Source organism: Anabas testudineus, chromosome 14 (genome assembly GCF_900324465.2).
Source record: "Anabas testudineus chromosome 14, fAnaTes1.2, whole genome shotgun sequence".
Lineage (NCBI taxonomy): Eukaryota > Metazoa > Chordata > Actinopteri > Anabantiformes > Anabantidae > Anabas > Anabas testudineus.
This window is the reverse complement of record NC_046623.1, coordinates 1,867,598-1,891,064: the sequence shown is the minus strand read 5'-3', so window position 1 is coordinate 1,891,064 and position 23,467 is coordinate 1,867,598. Positions and strand designations below refer to the sequence as shown.

General features: G+C 41.2%; 1 protein-coding gene across 4 annotated transcripts in view; it reads left to right on the top strand.

Moving 5' to 3' along the window:
- Positions 1-23,467, top strand: part of robo3 (roundabout, axon guidance receptor, homolog 3 (Drosophila)) — a 70,056-nt gene that overhangs the window by 25,868 nt on the left and 20,721 nt on the right. For 2 of the 4 annotated variants that reach the window (XM_026372380.1, XM_026372379.1), the window contains exons 3-9: positions 8,789-8,946; positions 9,663-9,783; positions 10,931-11,069; positions 11,694-11,821; positions 13,147-13,158; positions 20,262-20,386; positions 22,215-22,386. In XM_026372380.1, the coding sequence (XP_026228165.1) occupies positions 8,789-8,946; positions 9,663-9,783; positions 10,931-11,069; positions 11,694-11,821; positions 13,147-13,158; positions 20,262-20,386; positions 22,215-22,386 (855 nt within the window). The remainder of the gene's footprint in view (positions 1-8,788; positions 8,947-9,662; positions 9,784-10,930; positions 11,070-11,693; positions 11,822-13,146; positions 13,159-20,261; positions 20,387-22,214; positions 22,387-23,467) is intronic. The other 2 variants (XM_026372382.1, XM_026372381.1) reach the window with 1 other exon arrangement.

The window sequence follows — 23,467 nt, the reverse complement described above, 5'->3', positions numbered from 1 at the left end:
ATATATATATAAATAAATATATAAATAATTTGAATTAAAGATAAGACTCACATAGTCCAATTTCATATACTATGCATCATGGTATTTATCATTACTGTTAAAAGTAACAATATTATTAGGTCATTGTTTTTTTAACTGAAATCCTCCAAGCTAAGACACATATTTCACAGTGTAATTAAGTTGATAAATCTGATGTTGACTAGCCATTGAAAAGCCATTCACCTTGACTGTACTCCATCTAGTGCATCTTTCCTCCTCAGAGGTTAAGAGCCTGCACTGTTTATTATCAATTCATATAAAGAGTCTATGTAGAGAGAAATACATCTCAAAAACAGCTTTTTAATTGTATGATATCATTGATTCGAGCCAGAGAAGTGTTTTTGTGGCTTGCCAGAAGTCAGGGTTAGCTACATGACAACATCCTTTAAATGAATGATTGTGTTGTCCAAGGGCGCTGCAGAAGGGTGGATGCTTGTGGCGTTTACCTGGGTTCTCTCTATGAAGGATGTCTCTTTTTCCTCTGGTTGGCCCTGTGGGGATCCTTCCACACTCGTGGAGGAAAATCCAACTGCCAGGGATCCACAGCGTGACTCTTAATCCCAGAGAATTACAGAGTCCACACTCTACTGAGTTTGGTCTGGTTTGTCAGGGGCGGAGGAGTCCCAATGGTATAGCAGAGATAAAACACATAGATGGAAAATTAACAGAAAAGAAACATGGACACACACACACACACACACACAAGCCAACATGCCATGCCAGGGAGGGTTTGCGGTGGATTAACCTCAAGGTTGCTGGGTGGGTGAGCACAGTCGGAACAGCGACTCTACCTCCGAATTGGGATGGGAACCTGCTGTCGAGTCACATGTAGGTGAACACTCCTCATGCCAGGAAATTGAAGGGATTTACACTCAAATAAGAAGAAGTTTCTTGTTGTTGTTGCTGTGAGTGTACAGACATGTTTGTGTTTACAGCAGGCTGACTTTTTCTATTTTCTGCAGTACCAGGTGGATGGGAGGGTTTGGGCTGGGCACTGGGTAGGGGTCTTCAATGTGAGAAGATTTTTGCCTGCCAAGTAGTACTTTAATACTGCCCCCCTCTTGACTTGAAATATGGCTATTTCAATAAAATGTCTCTGGCATGCCTCAGGCTTGTTCTGCTCTGTTTCAGTGTGTTGGGGGCTGACAGTAGGGGATCCAGCAGGAGGGTTGGAAGGTTAGCCAAGGCCTTTAATAGCTCTCTAGACACACACACCTACAGTATATGCACAATATAGTGTGATGCTCATTGCTCAAAAGTCATGCACTCCTAATAGAACATTAATCATTGCAATAGTACTGTTGATATTTCATTTTTAACTATGTGTTTCTTTATCTCAGTTTCAACTGAACTATGTGAATCAGAGAATTTTCCTGCCTCTTTTCTTTTACTATCAAAAAGTGAAATCGTTTTATGAGAAAATCTGGTGTGCAGCCCAGCATTCTTAGCAATTCTCTTTTTATTAAGCAGTTCTTCAAGACATGATATACATCTAGAGCTAAACATTCTTACCCCCATGTAAGCAGTAATTTGGTATCCCCTTTAGATAGCTGGATTGATGCTTGACGCAAAGATTCAATAGGAGTCCCACTGTTTTGATATATACCTAAGGGACGATTGTCGTCACCCAATGCCAATGAGCCAAATGACCTTGAAAGAAATAGTTACTGCTTTAAAGTCATTTTTTTATGGCAGGGTTGGTTTATTTGGTTTTAGAATTTAGGTTAGAATATTAGGTTGGGGGTTAGGGTTAGCTATAAACCAACTATGTGAATGAGAGTGGTGTGAAAATAGTAAGAAAATTCTGCCAAGTGCTGCTTTGTTTACTGTTTGTATATCTGCAGCCCCAGGTCTTCTTTTGCTTTCCCCTTTTAAATGACAAATACAGACACCTGCTGGTACAGAAAGTTATTTCCTAGTGACACTTTTCTGGCTTAAAAGAAAGTGATGCGAAGCAATGCAACATTCATTCTAAGGTGCCTCTAGATTTTTTGATTCAGGCTTGGTATTTCATGGCCCATAGTGTAGTTACAACACTTTGGACATTTTGTACGTGGTCCAGCTGCATCATGCTATAATTTATGTTTTTTATATATTCTACACAACTCACACTTGTTTATGCGCTTTTTAATGGAACATCCTCACAGTTGCTTATATTACGAAGTACTATGGGCAGATTCACTGTGAAAAAATAAAACAGTAGATAGAAGAGCCTGTGGTGTGGTGTTTATTAGCCATGTGCTTCAGTATAATACACATACACATACACAGGACTGTCCCCCCTCCACACCACCACCACAACAAGCACTTTTTTCCTGTCTGTTCCCTCCTCATCCTCCTTTACCCTAACCTGTTTCCAATCAACAGGGTGCGACAAGGCACTGTGGAGGGCCATGGTCCCAAGAATTTATGAGCACTTAAAAAGCCTGTACCTGGACAGATAACCCCATCTAATTTTTTCTGCAGCACTGAGGGTGGAGGTGTGATGGCTGTTTTTCATATTTGATAACTTAATTCAGTTTTACAGTATTTTACATGGAGTGATGCTGATAAGACATTTTAAACTATCAAAGTGTCATGTCATGTCATGGCTACTAAACTAAGTGTAATTTTCTTAGGTTTGCCTGATGATTGTGCTGTAAGAGCTTCATCTATGATAATAACAGCATTATAATCTGCTTGTAATGTATCACAGTTACCTGTGGATTTAATGTTACATTTAGCTGAGCCCAGTGGCTAATAATTGGTTTTCCCAAGGTTTGCAGTGAGAAATACCATGGCTTTTACACAATAGTAATTTGTACTGCAAGTTTTCTATCAACATCTGTTTAGGATTAATTTTGCAAATATTAATTTGGTGCTCTACCAGCTTTCAATTGTTTTTCTTTTATCGCTTGATCTTGCCACTGATATGAAAAATATATTTTTTTGAACCTCAACCTGTAAGGTCTGTTTTTTCTTTTCTTTTTTTGCAGCTAAGTATGCAAATCGTTTTCATGTTTATGTTATCATGGCTTCTTTTCAACCATCAGCCCAAGTTTGGTGGCAGGTTGGGTGGGAGGGATGATGGGTGGGGTCAGGGCAGCTGTTGTGGCTGCTAAATGGACTCAGCTGACAGGACTAAACAGCAATGAAGGTGGCCTAAATGGCTATGCCAGCTGACACACTAAGGGACAAAAGAAAGTGGAGGGAGTAAATTTGTGGGTAAAATGCTTCGGACATTGATGAAAAGTATATGTGTGTGTGTGTGCATGCGTGTGCTCGAGTGTATGTCTATGATTGTGTGTCGAAGGATGGAACAAGCTGTAGTGCTTTGGAAGAGAAGGTGAACCTTCTGGACTCATGGACAGAGTAATTGAAGTGCCCTGTGATTCCCATTCATTTAGCTCTAGTGCAGACTCAATTTTGCTATTGGCCATATGAGCATTTCTAGAGAGCTAAACCATGTTATGCCCTTACTCAACGCTGTAAAAGACTCTCAGCCAAATGACAGCACTTGGAAAAAATGGAATTACACTTTAAACTAAGTCGTTTTTTATAGTGGTAGCGTTTCAGGTCAGCCATCAGGAAGAGTTGATAAAGAAATGGTTAAGAGTCTGTGTTTGTCCATGTTTTATGACTGTGTGGACAAGCTTTTGTTGGTCCTCGCACATTCAAATGCAGGTTTGGTTTTATGGTTTAGGTTGAAATCTGACGTTGGTGTGGGTTGGGGTTAAGCATTTACTTGTGATGGGTAAGTCTGTGGCAAAGCAGACTCTTAGCTAATGTTGGATCATCAGTGAATGTCTGTCAGCCTTATTTTTGCAGTGTGTCCTGCAGAGTTGGTGCTGTTTGGACCCAATAGCCAGCCTTTCAGCTGATTCAGCATGTCAGAGGTCTTTTTCTACTTTTCTTTTTATGCCACCTCCTGCTGATAAAGAAAGTTATTTATTAGTGCCACTTTTTTGCTCAGACAAAGGTAAGTGCTCTAGTTCTTTGATTGGTATGTCATGGCAGGGACTAGTGAATGCATGTCCAATCAGCCTGTATTGGACGGAGCCAGTCATGTTGCACACAGACAGTGTTCTTCTGTATTTGCTGTTACAGCTGCTGTGTAGCATGAGTGTGTTTGTATTGGACAGAGTGAATAGGCGATTGGTGCTTAGTGGCAAAACAGACATCTGTCTCCAACTGTGAGACCCCCAACACCCCTCCAGACGGTCACCACTGAAAACACACACACACCAATATCCTGCGCAGACTGTTTCATCTTGGTGTAATCGTTGATAGGGATCCAGAGGGAGGAGGGGGGGGGGGGGTCCTCTCTGGATAATGAGAGTGGTGTATGGAAGGTGGCTTCTGATGGAGGCCTCCTGTTGGGACAGAGGGCCTGGACAGATATTGCCTTGGGGAACAAGCTACACCTATAGAGAGAACAGAGAAGTCATTTATGTGCATGTCTAACCAGGATTGATAAAGGGATAAGGAGAGTGTGTGTACTTTAGTGAAAGAGCAAGTGCAAGTGTGTTTGTATGTGTGTTTGTTCACAAGAGCAGATTGCTTCATGTTGTGACAAGATGTAAGCTGACGGATTGACAGATGACCAGCTCAATCCCCCACAACAGAGCTTGAGCCAGGAGATGCTTTTCTTGATTCTCCTCCCTTCGTCCCTCTTTGTGCTATGCCAGCCAAGGGACTATCTGTCATTCTCTCTCTGCCATCTGAATATTTATTCTTGAGGGGGTTCTCTCTCTCACACAGACACCCACACACACGCACACACACCCACAGTCCCTGTGAACATTAACAACAGCGAAGGCCATTTAATTAAAAGTGAGCATGAGCTTGCCCCAAAGGTGTTTTTTATGTCCAATTAAATGCTCAAATGGTGCCCTGATATACAGCAGGGGCCTGATTCTTTGTACGCATAGTAAATCACAGAAGTCTAGTAGTCACAAATAAATATTACTTCTATAAAATAACACCCTTGGTTTGGCTTTGAATAGATTAGCTTCTGGTGGTTTAGAATTTTTGTAATGACTCAGTGGCATTTGCAATTCGTGTATTCACTAATGTGCATCACAAATCGAAAATTGCTAGTTGGGTGTCATCTGTTTTGTTTGACTAATGCATTTGTCATTGTGTAAAGATACAGACTGACAGCAGTCTGACACAGACAGTGGAACTAAAGGCTTCAGAGACTTGACTTTGATTATTGTTATATAAGAGATAAAATCTCCCCCGTGATATATTAATTTGGTGAAATAGATTACACGGTTGTCAGATAGAGCCAAATAATGTGTAAAATGATTAAAATGCAGCTAACGCAATGAATTAAGTAATCTAATTAAGCAACTCAATTAAATTCATGCAGAAATTCTGTAAATCTTTAAAATCTGTAAAACATTGCTCAAAGCAAGAGTTTGAAAGATTTACGTTATCATAATAGCTATGACAAAATGTTATTGTCATATGATAGATATGGTCACATCGTGGTTTTAAGAAGATTAGAATAGATCACCTTTGAAGTTTAGATTTGTTTCCAGGGTTTCACTTGCAATTGCAAAGGTGTCTACTGTATATTTAAATATACAGTACACACTTGTACTATCTTCACTTGTGTGTGTGTGTGTGTTACTGTGAGTCTGTGCTAAGATGAAAGCACACTCTACAGGCCCAGTGGTGGGGATTACTCTGGCTTTGTTGAAGGGCTTTAAAGAAAGGGTCAAAGTGCATCCACTTAATATGGGCCTCCAAGGGCCTCATGGTTAATTGCTGGTGTCTAATAAACTTCTAGAGAGCTTCTTTTTGCTTGGATCTGGTGAATATAGAGGGAGAATGGGAAAGATCAGGGGCCCCTGGAGCCATAATCTCACAATGGTGTGTGACAGGTCATCACTGCAGTCCTTTAACCCTACGGCATGGTAATTCCGACCTCGGGTGCAGCAAACTGTCCTATTTCCCTCCTCAATTTGCGTGACAGGACAGGTTCCTGAACTACTTAGTCAGGCTGCTGTGAATGGCGATTGGGGAAAAAGTTGGCAGCATGTACAGATAAGGTCAGGGGTGTGGTTTGGCATATTATTCCAGGCTTGGAGGGGCCAATGGGATTTGGAGTGCCCCACATGCTCTGTGACCAAATAATTGGCCATCAGGATATGGGTCTGACTAGAGCAATAAGTGGCAATTTCATCTCTCTATGAGACACAGATAAAAAGACAGAAACATAATGGGTCAAGAGCCAACGAGGAATTGTATGGACAGGTATTTTATCAGTGCAAAGGTAAGCAAGGGCTCTGCTAGCTAACGAGGAAATGAAAAATATCCTCTTATTTCCTTAAACACAGATGTGTCTGTGTTCCATGACCTTGATTACAAACAAAGCAGGCTGATTTATCTCCTCACATACGCACCCACAATCACCCTCATTCAAAGGGGATGCTACGCTATCTTGACAGGGAGAGAAATGAGCCTTTGCTGCATACAGCCTGACACTGAGATACGATGAGTTTCCCACCAAAGCCCAGGTGTATGAGATAAAGAAATGTCCTCAGGAGCCTGAGAGGAAACCAGTTCATACGGCTGGATGGATGGACAGATATGAATGGTGTTGAAAATGGTAATGTCCCGGGCCTTTGTTGGCCCATTGGTGCTGTCATTAGTGGAGGTGTACCATTAATCAGATGAGGCAGTGACCCTCCCAAGCTGGGCTGTGACATTACAGCGACATTGTTGCAGTTTCTCACATACATGAACAAACACATGCTCCCTTATGTGCAAACCCTCCCATGTACAGAGACATAACTGCCTAGAGACTTAGACTTTTCATATAGTCATTGCATAACTGAGTAAAGTGTAGGGATATTTCTAACAGAGCTTTTAAAATGATGTAATATTTTTTGAAATCTCTAGGCAAATATCAACAAACATTGGTTTATACCACTGAAGACACAACATTGAATCAAATACATAAACAATAAGTTACCGAGATAAAACCCTTTTCTGTCAGGGTTGAATGGATTAGGATGGAAAAGGAAGACTAATAGAACAACTGCCAACTAGAAGTACGGTTACATCACATATTGCTCATATACATCACAAATGATTTCATTTCTACATAAGTGCACAGTGACTGCAGTCACAGGAGAATACAGCCAAGCACTTGGAAATGCTGCTCAATCATGTAAAAAAACATACATAAAGGGCTAATTTGCACTCCTGGTTGTGAATGTGTAAATGCTGCTGTTAACACATTTAATCTCAACCTGAAACGGGAGAAGTAATGCAAAATACATGAATCAGAAAATTAGTAATTATGGAAGAGTTGTACGGTCATAGAGTGTTTCATTTAATTGTCTTATTATTAAGTCAGTTCTATCAAGCTTCACATATTATTTAATGTTAAGACAACACTTTGAAATGTATTTTTCCCTGCGCATGACAACCATATCTGTCACTTCTGGATTCAGGGCATTTGAAAGAAGCTAGGGCTTTGACAGAGAGGTGGTATTCTTGACAGCTTTTTAGCAGCGATGTTCAAAAGTCTTTGAATAGCTGTCTGTGTAAATTAGGATGCCACTTTCTGACATGACTTGAACTTTTAAGGTGAAATAGCAGAATTCTCTTTGCTCCTCGTTGTGACAGTCTCAACAGCCCAGCACTTCTGTGCTGATCCAGGAGTGACATAAGTCAGGACATAAATTGAATGCTATTTTCTTGATAGGACTTATTGATATCATCAGTGCAATTGCTAAAATGCAAATCAGCCATGCTCACTCAACTCCCTGATGTCCAAATCTCATACCCACCCCTTGCTTTAAATGTTATTGTGTAAAATGTGATACTTTTGAAACAATTGCTGTTTACCTTTGGAAGTTTCTTTATAAATGCCTAGAAGAGATTGTGATGTCAGAGCGATTTTTGTGAAGATCCCCTTTTCAGATCCAGGGGGGAATATTCAGGCCAGAAACAACAGGAATGCCTTTGAAATCACCTTTGTACCGTAAATCCCTGAAGTGGTTAAGGACAGACTAGCCTGTCGACCTACATGGATTAGGCCTTTTCCTGGCAGACTGAAGTTGTCAGCACATCATCCTAAACTACCCAACCATCCTCCACAGCTGTAACCTGATAGGCCACAGAGCTTTACAGTCTGGAATGGGAAAGAAAAAGCACAATGCCTTGAGGTATCATTCATAAGATGTTGACTACAGAGGCATATATTTGGTGAAGAGAAATCACAAGAACACACATTTTCTGAAATATGTATACAGTGTCCTACAGTTGATATAGTTGATTTATCTATGTACTTGTTTTAGTGGTGACTTGTTTTCTTGACCACATATCGAAGTAAATTAATGCATGTGCATTTGCCAAGGGGTGTATGTATGTGTGTGTGCTGGGGGGACTGGGTCAGAAGATGAATAATTTATCTACTTTGTGTGTGTGTCAGCTTCAAGAGCCTCCATTATTGATGTGCTGTGATGCCACATGCAACACTGAGTCAATGAAGGCTTTGGGGACATCTATACCAACTTAAATTCACAGCCACAACGTAACAGCAGCAATATCCTGTCATGCATTGTGTTATTGAGGTTTGTCAATTAGTGAGAGAGCCTCCTCAGTTTTGATTGCATCTCTTTCAGAGGCCAAATGTCAGCACAAAATGAATATGAGTCCAACATGCATAGTCACATAAAATATAACATCATCCACATAGAGGTTTACAATCACTCTAACCATGTCTCTGCACCTTCTCCCTTTTCTCCAGTTCTGAGAGATGACTTCCGTCAAACACCCAGTGATGTAGTGGTAGCAGCAGGTGAGCCCGCTGTCATGGAGTGTATCCCGCCTAGAGGCCATCCTGAGCCCACCATCTCTTGGAAGAGAAACAATATCCGGGTGAATGACCGAGACGAGAGAATAACTGTAAGTTGGCTCATTCAGCTCAAATCTTGTTGTGTGCTCATAATAGCCCACACCACAATTCAAGTTATTTGCACCTTACTGAGTTTGTGCATCATTGCAATCTAGTCAGCTGTCTTTCAATTATTAAGTAAACATCCAATTATTTTATATGGACATCTACTGCCTGGTTAATTTAAATTACCACTGATGACAGTGAGACACTGAGTTTTGATTATTGATGAGGAGACTTGATTAAGAATCAGTTCCAGTTCCACTGTAGTTGATAATTGAAAAGCAACAGTGTTATTGAACATCATTGATTGTTGTTTAATTTAATCCTTGAACGGTATTCTTCAGAACAACCTTCCAGAAATAATTATAGCAGCTATTTGGAGGCATACACATATGTGCGTGTGTGTGTGTGTACTGTATGCCATCATCAAATAACAAATCACTGCGACTACGTATAAACTGAGCAGTTTAAGATGCCTCTGTGGTGATTGGCCTGGAGCTAGACCTGTGTAAGAAAAAGCAAATGGGCCATCTGTCATGATCTGCACTGAAAATGATGGAGTGCCTTCTCTCTAGACTAACATGCCTCAATATCCTGTTCCAACCTTTTTCCATTTGTCTTCTTACTTTCCCCAACCTCCACCACCAACCTTTCCTCTCCTCCTCCTCCACTTATGTTTTCTTCCATTCCCTCTTTTTCCCCTCCCTGTGCCTCTCATTTTCAGATCCGAGGAGGCAAGTTGATGATTTCCAACACGAGAAAAAGTGATGCTGGCATGTATGTGTGTGTTGGAACCAACATGGTTGGAGAGAAAGACAGTGATCCTGCTGAACTAGTGGTGTTTGGTGAGTCCTTATTACAGTGTCTCATATGGTTCACTTTATATAGTGTGTGCAATGAAATAGTCACAGAAACAGAATTTGTAAGAATCTAACATCAATAACAATGGATGAGATTCTACAGTAAACTAAACTATATGTATGTATGATAAACTATAGTAATGTTTCATCTGTTGGACTTTGTACATTAATGTGCCTAGAAGGTTTTCTACTTTTTCTGAATTTGTTTCCTGCAGGCTGCTCGTTCTTTCTTTCCTTAGTTGTGATTGGAGCAGAAGATGAATGATTCTCTCCCAAGTTGACCTTTGCTCTCTTGATCTCTTCTTTCCTCCTCTGTAAATCCCTGCTTTGGTCCCAGCAGCACCAAGTGTCCTCAAAGTGTATATTGATCCCAGGAAACAGATAAAAAAAAATGGATATTTTCTTTTTCAGTCCCACCAACCCCCTCCACCTTGCCTCCTTCCCACCACCACAACCCAGATGCTGTTCCTTGTGCACAATTGGTGCAACAGGAAATTTATACCCAGCATGTAAAACCTAATTAGTCAATTTATGGTTCATGAAAATGCATGACCGGGACCTTTTCTTTTAAAATAACTGCCATCTGTGAAACATCTGCACTAATTTCTCTAGGAAACCTGCAATTGTTAAAACTGATTATGATCGTAAGAAGAGATTCCAGTGCATATTCATGTCTCTGGATATACTCTGTCACATGTGTATTCAGTCTCCTGCCAGTGTAACCTAATGCTGTTGTGCATGTAAATCTGTCAAAGATATTATCTTCTGTTTGATATTTTGCTGATTTGATGTTATCTTTCATGGACTGTTACTTCAATAATTATTGTAATAATATAATAAGATATCTCGCTCAGCCTCAGTTGAAGCCAGATCAAATATTCAGGCTCAAAGTGAACTCTGGTGCAATGCAGTGGAGTTTTCCACCCCATGTCTAATACCACCAAAGATAGACTTTTACATCAATGGTTATATCTGAATTTAGCCCAAGTAAATTTGTCCACTCCTAAGTTACATGAAAGGTGGTGTTAAAAATTGCTGACAAGTTTATAAAGTCTAAAACTCTAATTAGTAAGTAGCGCCATAAGCAGTTTTTAATCCTTTCTCTTCATTCATTGTCGCTGTCTAATTCCAGAGAGGCCGGTGTTCACCAAACAGCCGGTGAACCAGGTGGTGCTGGCAGATGATACAGTGGACTTCTTCTGCGAGGTGCACGGAGACCCAACTCCGACTGTCCGCTGGAAGAGAGAGGAGGGGGAGTTGCCCCGGGGCAGGTAAGATGGAACAAACACTTATGTACTTGTCCAACAATACATGCTGGGTGCTATGTGTTGCTTAGCAACATACTACCTCACTAATAAGACAGCTTAGTGACCAACTGTTAGCTTGCAGTACTTGTCATTCCTCAGATAAATAATCAAAATATATTACTCATATGTCACAGCAGCTTGTGTTAGTAACAGAATAAAAAACATCTAAATACAAACATTTGTTGGCAGTTTGTGCTGAACCATGGTGATGCGTGATAGCAGTCATGATAAGATACACTGTGACTGTGTTGCTGCGAGTCACTCCCTCACTCAGTCCCTCGCAAACCTTGTGGATTTGATTCAATGAAACCTTAATGATCCATCAGGGGAAACGAGGTAAAATGTTCCCTTGTTGTCACCAGGATACAGATCAGCACAGGGACACTTGCATAGATTTTTTGTCTCCTGCCTAAAACCTTACAGGGACTCTCACTCTGTCTCCACATGGATCCATGGCCATCTGTAGTAGACACATGACTACATCTCATGTGTAGTCTATACAGACTGCTTGTTTAAAAACTCAGACTTTTTCTGGAGCTTCTGTTTTAAGGTATCATGCTTTGTGCTATATCGTGCTTGTATTTGCAGATTTGAGATCCGCAGCGACAACAGCCTGCGTCTGACACAAGTGAGAGCTGAGGATGAGGGAACGTACACCTGCGTTTCAGAGAACAGTGTGGGCAAGGCCGAGGCATCGGGTACCCTTCAAGTGCATGGTAAGACACCATCAGCTGCTGATATTTGACTTCTTATAAATATCATTTAACAAATTAAACTTCAAAGGTGGCAGTTCTGCACTGGCTCACTGGTTCACTCTTTCTCTAGAAATAAAAAATGGATTTTTAGCACTGAATACATGAGTAAATTATTTGCACAGATAGACAGTTTTGTTGAGATGCAACACAAAATGCCCACATTTCACCTACCAGCATTTAATTGTCTTTCTCTCCGACGAATTCAATTTGGTTGCTTTTGTTGAAAATCTGCCATCAAGCCATTTTTCTCTCGGTTTCCTCAGGCAGTGAAAATACAGGACTTTAAAAAGTGCCAACGGTATCACACAATGTCCAAATTGTTTATACGGGGATGATATAACTCATAAGAAGTCAGACAAATAAGTGAGCAGAGTGCCAGACAGACACTTCAGCTGCTTTTGACTCTTCGTATTATACCACTGATAACATGCTGTTAACTGAAACTATAAGAGGGGGGAAAAGTGAAAAATGGATTTTAAGCCTCGGCTCGTCATCCCTCTGGAGAGAGAGCTGAGATCAAAAAGCAGTGAAATTGCATTAGAATAAAGTCAGTCCCTTGAAAAAGAGGCACTCGGATGGGAAATCTGTCTTTTGTAATGATAAAAGGGAATATTTAAAGTTTTCTTCAGTAACAGTTGATTCTGTGAGCGGGCCCTCTGGTCTCTGCTGACACTTCTGACATGTGTCAACACATGTAGGCTTACATACTGTATCCACATGCACTGAAAAAAAAAACACACACACAGGGTATTTGTCTGCATAAGAGAAAACACACACTGTATTTACAAATCTTGCACACACATAAACATGCTTTGCTAATAGAATTTTGCAACACAATGAAGAAGTCATTCCCGGCAGCAGCTGTTAGGCAAATGGAAATTGATTGTGTGTTAGTGCATGGAGCTGCAGTATTAAGGCTAATAGAAATTACGCACACATACATGCACACACACACGCGATTGAAAACTGCAGATCAATCAGGACACAACCTCTCATCCTCACCTGTAATCCACAGTCACTCCATCACTCCTCCTGGTCTCCCACTGCTCTTATCTTTTGGGGCCACTTCATTTAAATGGCAGCCACTTTCACTTTAGTCCATTCACATTCTAATTCATGTGATTATCCGTTTTACACAAACCTGTGAGGCTGTGCCGCTCCCAAGTTTCACACTTTTTCGTTCAAATATAATCACTGTTCATCATGAGCTCATCATCTCATTCTCATTCATCTCTTACTTTATTTTTTTTTCTTTTCCACCACTCTCCTGCGTCACTCCATCGCAGTCGGCCCATCCAGTAAGTATTCCATTTCATCCCATCTTTGCATGCATTTACATTGTGCACGCGTGTGTGTGTGAGTGACTTAACACAAGTGAGAGGGAGATGAAGACTTTAAGAAGGTTGCCATGTTGGAGGGATAACCCCCACTACCACGGCTGCTTTTCTGCCAGTTTGAATAGAGGATAGCCAATTAGTATTTAAGTACCTCTGCTGGGAGTACGCTTTTGATTTTCCACAACTGCACTCCAGACATGTTTTAGCTTATCTAGGTGGAGCTTCCATTACTACAAAAGAAATGCCTTCCATTATTACCACAGAGTTTTAATTTAGCATGCAAATGAACCCACTGGGAAACTGCTTCTGTATTGTGAAAAATTAGTTTTAGTTTTGTTTTTCTTCGGCAGAAGCTAATAAACTCATCATACAACTACCGAACTGCTTAGCCATGATATCGTTTCCACAAGTATTAATGTGCTGCTGGTGATGAAATAAGAAGCTGAGTTTGAAAAGGCAGCAAAAGATCCAACTTTTGTGTTGTGAAATTGAAAAATACCAAAGCCACAGAAATGAGCCTTTTGGTTCTTCAATGCTATCTGCTACAGCATATGAGCATTTTCACTGGCATTCCTTGAAGACAAACAGGCAATTGAGAAAAAGAGGCTGCAGTTTCTCACAGGACTATTCATAGTATGTATATCTTCCATTGGTGCTTCAAAGGTCAATTTCATTGTAACAATTTTTATACATCTTTTTAGCCTTTCGGTCATTTCTCAGCATGCGTAGGCAGGCCCAATAAAGAGAGATGAAATAAGCCTTTTAAGACGTGACACACACTGGTAGTGGGCAGCTACAGTTTTCTGCCCATTAGAGAAACAGTTCTCTGAGGCAGCGGGTGGAGTAGAAATGGGCAAAACCTATGAACAGGCCAATTCCTCATTGGTCCACGTGACTTGAAATGAACCCACTTGAACTAGCCGATGCTGTTAGTGATGAATCCTAAATCCATATTTTGCACAACAAGCAAGCAATCAGGGTTTTCTGTGCTCTTTTTTGTATACCTTTATCTTAGTCGATATCAAGGAAATTCAAACAGTCTTTGTCCTTGTGTGAAGCATCAGGGAGCATACGTTATTTTTAGAGTTATTTTCTTTCAGTTAAAAGGACAATCTTGAATAAATTGGATGTGGAGGTGTGGAAGACATAATCACTGAAAGTAAATGATTAAATTCTTGGTTTGGAAAAAGAAGTTACTGTAACTGAAGTGGTTGACTGTAACTGAGCCACAGGAATCCAGCATGTTTGAAGGCCAACAGAATCCCAGCTATTTTATTTGCCTTTTATTGCTCCCACTAAAAGATCTGTGAGTAACACTCTGTCTAAAGAACATTAGGCTGGGTACTTTCTAAAAGGCTCTTTTTGTGCCAAAACAACATATAACCACACCATGCTTTATATATTGTTAACTACATTCACCTCCCTTCACATCATTTTGTATTACTTCATCTAAGAACAAGCACAGAACAGTATTGGGGAACAGCCTAATCCTAATCAAACGTCTTTTGTTCATCCAGATGAAGACGTTTACAGTCTTCAGAGTTTCCATGAAATTATTAAAATTTCCATGATTCCTCTGTGTGGAAAGACTGGACAAACAAAATGGAGTGAAAAATAAGGGGAGTATAGATTTACCCATCTTAATGTAGACATGGTCCAACAGAGTACCAAGCATGCTTGATAATGAGCAGGACATCCTGGAAAGGTGCTGAAGCAAGGGGGTGCAATTAAACTGATTACACAGCAATTGTTTCACAGCAGGGGGTCCACAGTAGCTGATGTGATGACCCCTCTCACTGGATCTAGTTTGCACTATTAGAAGCCTAATTCCCTCTTATAATGTTCCAACATAGTGTTCAGTTACCAGTGTGATTGATGGCACAGCAGTAGTCCCAGTGCAGGAGGAGTTTAGGACACAGATTATGAAGCATGCAAAATATGTCAGTGTACTGTGCTTGTTATGAGATCATTTGTTTGAGGCTTTATATCTCTATTTCCCCCCACATGTGATGGAAGTGATTGCTTTTTTTCTTCTGTGACAGACTGGCTCTTAGACTTTGATAATAACAGGAGGCATGCTAACATAATAATAATAATAATTTATTTACAATTAATTCTCAGAAAAAACATAGAAGAAGAAATAAGTAGGAATAATCTGTAAAGTGGGTAGTATAGACCATGGAGGAGAAAAGTGAAAGCCAAAGGCTGCCTGCTGCTCTGGTTTATACACACAGGGCACTGAGCCCAGGTATATTCCATCCTGCTTGATTGCAGTCCTGAGGGAGACAAAAGCAAAGAAATAGCGAGAGAGGTGGTGGTGCATTATTTGTTCCATATTTTATTGGAATTGCTTGAAAATTAAAAGTACCATGAACAGGACTTTGGACTTGATGTGCATCTTTGACTCTGCCAGCCAGCTGCGGGGCTTGAAGCAGCAGGGACAGAGAAGACATAAAACGAAGAAAATCTTTGAGGGAGTTTAGCAGACATTTTACAACAAATGAGTTAGATTCATATTTCATGTACAGACAGGAAGCAATATGACCGTACTGAGCTTTTCCTGTGACTTATTGTAATTTTTTAAAAGCTGTACCAGCCCCTCACTTCATATATTGATGTTGGATAAGTAGGTGAGAGTTCTGGGCACAAAGGTCCAAATCCAGATTCAATAAAAGCAAAGATGAATTATTATCCAGCTTTAATACATTATTCTTATTCAATAACCACCTCCTCAATCATCTTTGCAGAATGGAAACAGTCTCAGAAAAAATAGTGTGTATGTGACAGAGGGAAGGGGGAGGTGTGTGTGTGTGTTTAGGGTGGGGGGTATGAAATGAAAGGATGAAGCAGCAGTAGCAGCAGCAGCAGCGTGAGAGTGTGTTTACTCAAGCGGATGTGTGTGAAACACGCTGTCTGCATCAACGTGGGGCTGTGACAGCTGCCTGTCACATCCAGGCCCCTGAGGAACTCCTGGTGTGTGTTTGTGTGCGTGTTCTCTGGTGTGTGATAGCTTCAGTTTCGGTGCAAATCACACGTCAAATGCGCGGGCGGTGCGGGGGGGCGGGGGGTGGGTAGTAAGACGCTTTGGTTGTAAGCACTTTGTCTGCGTTTGCTGTGTGTTTGAGCAACACGGCGTGTTCATACAACAGCGGTGGAACAGATCGCACGCTGATGTGTCTGAGTGGGAGCGCAGTATGTGGTGAACAGCTGAGCAGCTGAAATGTTTGCCTGCCTTAGTTTGTTTATGAAGATGATGTTTCTCCCTAAACTGACTAAAGCTGGGATCAGCATTCCTACCGCCAGACAAGAATGTCGACACTGGAAATACCCCAGATTATGTCGTAACAAATCCAAATCCAGAGTCGTTAGGGTCAGGGAAGGATCATATTTACATCAAATTAAGTTTGTTTAAGTTGTAGGCTTCCACAACACTTTAAGTTAGGGGAAAGACTGTAGTTATAGTTATTATAAAGGTGACTATTAATGATAAGCAACTATCTCAGCATGAGGTCACTACATAACCACCTACAACACTTAGAGCTCATTATTTTCTTACATAAAAGTCCAAAATAAAATTTAATTACAGACTACATGACATCATTCCATCCTGACTCTGAACTTTGGTGCTCGTTACACAGCAGCACCTTCAGAGACCAGACTCTTCAGACTCCCCCTTCCTCAGACTGACACGTCTTATCGCAAAAGCCGTGGAAATTTAACTCTCAGGCTGTCTATTTTTGCCTCCCTCTTGGCGTGTTAGCCTCGTTATGTGTTCTCCATCTCTAGCGATATGCAGCATATAAAAGTAGTCTTTGAATTCCGATCTCAAGTGTTTCATTCTTTATTTAGACATTCTCCAGTTTACTTCCCTGACACTGCTTTCTGCAGTTGTCGCCTGATGCGCCATCACTGTCTTATAGGTTTAATACTAAACTGCAAAATACCGTGATGTTTGGATAAGCTGAGACGCTTTTTGGATTTTTAAGGGTACAAACTCTGCCATGTCTAAAAAACAGCAACCCAGAAGACTAAATATCTGTACAAGCAACCTGCTGTTTCAGTGACATGCCGGCATTGTTTGCTGATGTTTTTTCATGTATATTTTAGCTGCTCTGTTAGATTCCATCTCATGTTAGGTTGATAATGTTTCCCTGTGCCCTAAATCTAAAGCTCAGTGTCGCACCGAGTGCACCCATTATTGCTAATTATTTATTACAGCCTCAGGCGATGTGCTGGCTTGCCTCCTCAAATCAAACATTGTTATTCTCTAGACGGCTGCGTAGCGTACCAAAAACGTCATTTTAATAGCCTGAATATTCCTGGCTGTCACTGTATTTGGGTCAAAGTTGCAGCGGCTCGTCATGCAGGGGTGGGAGAGGCTGGAAATGTTCAGGTGTTGACAAGTTTATGTCGAAGGGCTTGCTTAGCATGGTGTTGTGGCACAGCGTCTTTTCTCCTGTGTGTTCATCTCGTGTGTGTGCACAAAACTGAAATGGCGTTACATAAGAACGGAGTATTACGCTGCATTTCTTTCAGATTACTGGACTTGCATCAGCCACGACAGAAAGCTTGTCTTTAAGGAGGCTGGGAAGTGAAAGGGGAGCTTCAGTGCCACTGGCCCCAAGTCATCTCTCTGGGGGGGGGGCATGTTTGCACTTTGACCTTTAGGGTTAACGGCGGACGAGATGTTTGATCCCTGGACGTTATCTTGCCCACATTGGTTAAAGACCGCTTAGCTGTGATTTCTGCTGCTGCTGACATGCGGATCCCCTCCTGCAGTGGGAAAGGGCTCGTGGTGGAAGCACTCTTCAAGACAGGAAAGAGCTGAGTAACTCCTAGGCGAGGTTTACAGTGTGGACGCAGGGCATGAAATTAGACTGGCATTCTCATGTCAGGTAACAGGGAGCAGGCAAGTCGGTGCTAGAAATGTGGCAGTCGGGAATTCTCAATCCATCGCCAGACTGGGCGCCAACATTTAACATGTTGAGAAAATGTCAGTGCTTCACAACAATCAGCTGTTGTACTAGATGTCCAGGCTGGTTTTTCTTCCACTGTCCTATTTCCAAGCTCTTTTCTTCTCATTTAAGCAGCAAGTCCAACTCTAAACCGCTTGAAATAACACAAGAGAAACAGGCCTCCTCTGAGGTTACTAATGTCAGCGGGTGTTTCTCAGAGCGTAATTGCCTTGAATGGATTGACAAATTGAAACAAAGTTATGTTGTATTTTATCCCTGGAACAGAGGAAAGTGCCCAGACTTAAAGAGACAGCATTTTCACAAATATGGACCCTATTAGTATTGGGATTGTTTTATTTTTTCCTGTACTTTGTATTTAGTACGTGTCTTTTCTTTATAACCGAATATCTTTCCATCATTGGATTTTTAAATTGGAACTCCAAACTCAATGAACTGACAATATATTGCAAGCAGAGCACATTACAGATAGATTTTTAAAGTTGCCAGCTTTTATATGTCACAACTTTACTTTCTGTTGGTGTCTTTATTCAGGATTTGCTGTCTCCAAGTTACACAGCAGAGTGGAAACTTTCCTGTTTGTTCCTTCTCTTCACTTCGACTGTGACTTCTTGCTTAGTGGTTCTGTATGAAGGTTCTCGTCCTCTTACTCTTCTAGTTTCTCTCCGTGCTAATTGAAACACAGAATGAAAGAGAAGCAGGAGATCAGGTGGGAAGACGGGAAATCAATTAGGAGTGGTGTAGGGCATCATTATGCATTCACACCCCCACCCCCACTCTGTCACATGCTCCAGAATCAATAGAAGTCACAGGAGTGACATGTAACAGGAGAGAGAGTGAGACAGCATGCTATTCCCCGCCCCACCTCCCATCTGTGTTCAAAGATATCTGATTAGACCGAGGCTCAGGATCATAAAGGTGACCCACAAACCTGAAATTAGCCTCCTCTGGGTTCTGGGCCGACCTTTTTGTTAGTCTCTACAGCCAAATATAGGAAATTCATCATCATGTACCACTGCTTAACCAATAAGCATCTGTAACAGGCGCAATCTATCATATCCAAAGGAATCAAGGTCACAGGGTATCAGTTTTGTCACTCTGGCCTGGAAGAGAAAATTAGCTCACATTGCAGGTACTGAGGAACCACAGGTATTAAACTAGAAACTTTGTGTATACATTTGTTTGCATCCCAACTTTAGAGACATGGCAACTAATTAAAATATTATAGTAATCAATAACACGTTAATGCACTTTGCCTAAGTCTGAATCATGATGTCTAAAACCTAAAGCATCATCTCCCATGAATAAAAAGCTGTGAATCACATTTCAAGTCGTGCACAAAGAATTGACTTTTTCAGCAATGAGTGGGATTTTCTCTTTTCTGAGTGACTTAATCACATAATAGTTGTCTGCTGTATACTGTGTGTAGAAATCAAAAAATCAATTAACTTGGCACAGCGTGTCACCACTAGATGGCTAGTGACTAGATGGCGTGTCACACTACCACGATGTTAAAAATGTTTCATCACGGCTAATTGGTTTGTAACCTTGAGTGAATATTTGAACATAGTTAACTGAGGCTTGAAAGCAAGTAGCAGCTGATAATAAAAGAGCATTTGTGTGATTTATCAGGAGTTATCAGCTGCTACAAGGCTGCCAACATCTCCTCACTGAACCATGTTCATTAAGTACGCTATTTGCGAAACGCTAATTCACCTGTGTTTGGAACAAAAGGCTCTGTTTATAGTTTTATTTTTGCCGTGTCCTTGAAGCTGTTACAATTAGCGATGAAAGCAGCAGGGATTTGTGCTATTGCGCTTTATGCTTACAGTCAGAAGAGGTGTGTGTGTACATGTAATTGTGTGCTTCTGAATGCATTTAAGTCTGTGTGCAAGTATGTATGTGTGTGTGTGTAAACAGAAAGGGAGAATTTAAGTGAGACAGCTGTTAGTTGTGACTCGCTGTCATCACTCTTGTCCAGTCGCTGTAGGAGCGTTCTCTGTATGCAGCACACTGACCACACAGACTGACACAAAGACTTTATTTCTGCTTCAGCCCGCTAACCTTGCATCTCTATTCTGTGTGTGCCAGTGCCCCCTCAGATTGTGGTTCGGCCGCGAGACCAGATCACAGCGCCGGGTCGCACAGTAACCTTCCTCTGTGGCACCAAAGGAAATCCTCCACCAGCCGTCTTCTGGCAAAAAGAAGGCAGCCAGGTAAGAATCGTCCTGTGACATGTATTGAATTGACAACTTCTGCCGTCTGAAGCATCCATCAGTCAGTTTGTATCTCACAGTAAAAGCATTAAAGCTCAGTGTCTGCTGAGCTTTAATATTGTTATAATATGTTATTTTACAAATGGACACAGGATTGGAAGGTGGTGATACATATTTATTTTTTGTTTCAGTTTAGCCCTTTGATTCCTGTGATACTGCATAATCTAAAGCATAAATGTAATAAAAAAAAATACAGGAAAATGAAAGCTGCTGGTGTTAATGTTGTGGCCACTCTAAAACATGCTTTTAAACGGAGCCTGCATCTCTTCTCACTGTCATGTTCTTTACTCTCATCCTCTTATCACTTTGTGCTGTAGTTCAGAGCCAGGGTGACTCACACATACACACATTCACACACCTCACTTTCCATCATCCACACAGAGTGTTATTCACCAAAGTGTGAGCCTACACAGGCCAGCGTGTCTATAGTGTGTGTGTGTGTGTGAGACAGGCGAATGTATGATAAGCGTTGCAGCCTGTTGGAATGTGCTGAAAGGCCTGATGAGAGTGCGTGGGAGCCTGTAGCGTGGCTCCCAGGTACAGATTAGAGGTGGGGGGGAGGCCTGGAGAATGTGTGTGGGAGAGGGAGAACAAGAGTGGAGGAGAGAGATAAAGAGGAGAAAGCATGGAGGAAGAGGAGGAGAGGAAGTGTGTGGGTAGCATGTCAGGAACACGTTCCCTTTCAGGAAGGATACTCTTATATCACGATGATATAGAATTTTGAAATCTAACTGCATATTAAATAAAAACCAGCAACTGTCGTGTGTAAAATAGCAATAAACCACATTTCTGTCTGAACCTGACATGAACCCGAGAGAATGGTGGCAGGACCCGACACATTCAGGTCCTCGGGTACCAACCGGTCCCGTCAGGCTCAGTTTATGCGTCTATCCCCTGAGTTCCAGTGAACAACGATAGCTAACAGGTTGATTACAGCAATTCAGCAGTGGTAGGAGAAGGTCGACAGAAGGTTATGGGTTGGAATAACATCCTGAGCCCTCAAGGAAGATGATGAAACCTTATGTTCTCACTTGGTGGAGAAAAACTGCTGAGGGTCCTCATAATGAAGATGTGATGAAATAGATTAGTTACAGACACAGCTCAACATTTGTTTTCTCTGTTGATTTTTACACTGACAACACACAGAGCACTGACAGAAAATTAGGTTCTGAACATAATCAGTTGTTGAAGTGTTTAATACAAGTCATCTGTAGCCAGATGATTTTAAAATGTTTTCTGTTGTTTTTATTTGCACATTTTTTCAGTTTGGATACACACACAGACACATACAAAGTTTTTTTAAGAAGTCAAGTTGAACTAACTTTTGGTATTTTAATGACTGACCTTAGTTCGTCTACAGCACATCTCTTAATGGTTATCCAAACAACTGTTGTCTGGCTCTCCTCAAAATAAAGACACTAAAAGCCCCAAGCTTGGATGCATGAAGAGAGAGATTTAAAGAGCTATATTTCTGAACTGATGTGCGTGGCTGCAAAATTCAAATTCTCAAGGCTGCAAGCGGAACAGCTTTTATCTGGCACTGTCATTGCTGGTTATACAATGAGCTCTGCTGAGTAAAAGCAAATAAATAAATGTCTGCATTTTCCTACTTAGGAAATAACACCCACGAACAAACTTAAATCACAATAGTGGAGTGGATAACAAATTGATTACAGCAAATGAATCAATTAATGTCTAATAATGTATAATATGAGAAACTGATCTTGAACCACATACACACAAACACATAATGTTTTTACTTCTCCAGATCTTGCTGTTTCCCATCCAGGAGCCATCTCAGTCGGGCCGTTTCTCTGTGTCGCTGAGCGGCGAGCTGACTATCGCTGATGTCCGAGTCGAAGACTCAGGCTACTACATCTGTCAGGCCATCAGCGTGGCCGGCAGCATCCTCACTAAAGCCCTGCTTGAGGTGGAGAGTGGTGAGTGTAAACACACGGACAAACAGGGAGGCAGGGTGTGGAGTTACAGACTGAGAGAGCAGTAAACAGTTTCAGTTTTATTTATGGAGATTAAATATCAACTTGGCTGTTTTAATATTTAATGTCTGCATCTTCCTGTTTGTTCTTTAGACCCAGCGTGGCTGTTGCTCAGCTTTTGGTTTCCACTGGTGCCCTGCCGGCTGGGGACTTTCATTGCATGTTGTACCCTCTGTCACTGTCTTTAAATATTTTCTGTCCTCCTCTCCACAGCTTACAGCTAATACGGACACAAATGCCAAGAGAATCATGTTTGAAACTAAAGAAAAGAAACGTTCTGGGCATTCATGGCATATGTGTGAGAAATATTTCTGCGACGACCTGATTGTGCATCACTAGATGATTTGAGATGATTGTGCATCATTAGCATTTCCCTCTGTGTATCCTCAGATTGCAGCTAGCTTTACCCACCAGTTTAATAATTAATGCTAATGAGGCTATAGAAACAATTCCCCTGCTACTTCCTCTTGTGAACCAGCTGAAGAAAAAAGCCTTGAGACAATAAGTTGTGAAATTTACACTGTGTGTTTGCTGGTAGATGAGGAAGCCTATGCTTTCCTATCTTACTGCGCCACCTTTGAACTGCGACATCTTTGAACTTTTTTCAGGCTCATATTTTTTTTTCTCACGATCTGCTGACTTAACACCCCCCCCACTCCTTGCGTGCACCCCTATGAATTCAAAAAGCCTTCAAATCTGTCTCAAATTAAAATATCCTTCCTGCAAACGAGCAAACAGCGGGAGTCTTTATCTGATGTAATCAAAAGAGACAACTGGTGATAGTTCTATGCAAATAACCCCGATGCAACATATGCTCCCCTCCCTGCATCAGTCCCATCCAGGGAGTAAACAGAGATTTGGATCAGCCCTGTCTGCTCTAAATTCTGTGTCGACTTTTCACATTTTCAGTTAGCGTCAGTTATCTGATGATATCAGAGCTTTTCAACAGCACAGAATGCAAATGTGAGTGTGCCCCGTGTCTATAGGAAAATGTTTTACACTAGGGTGAGTGAAATGTTCACTC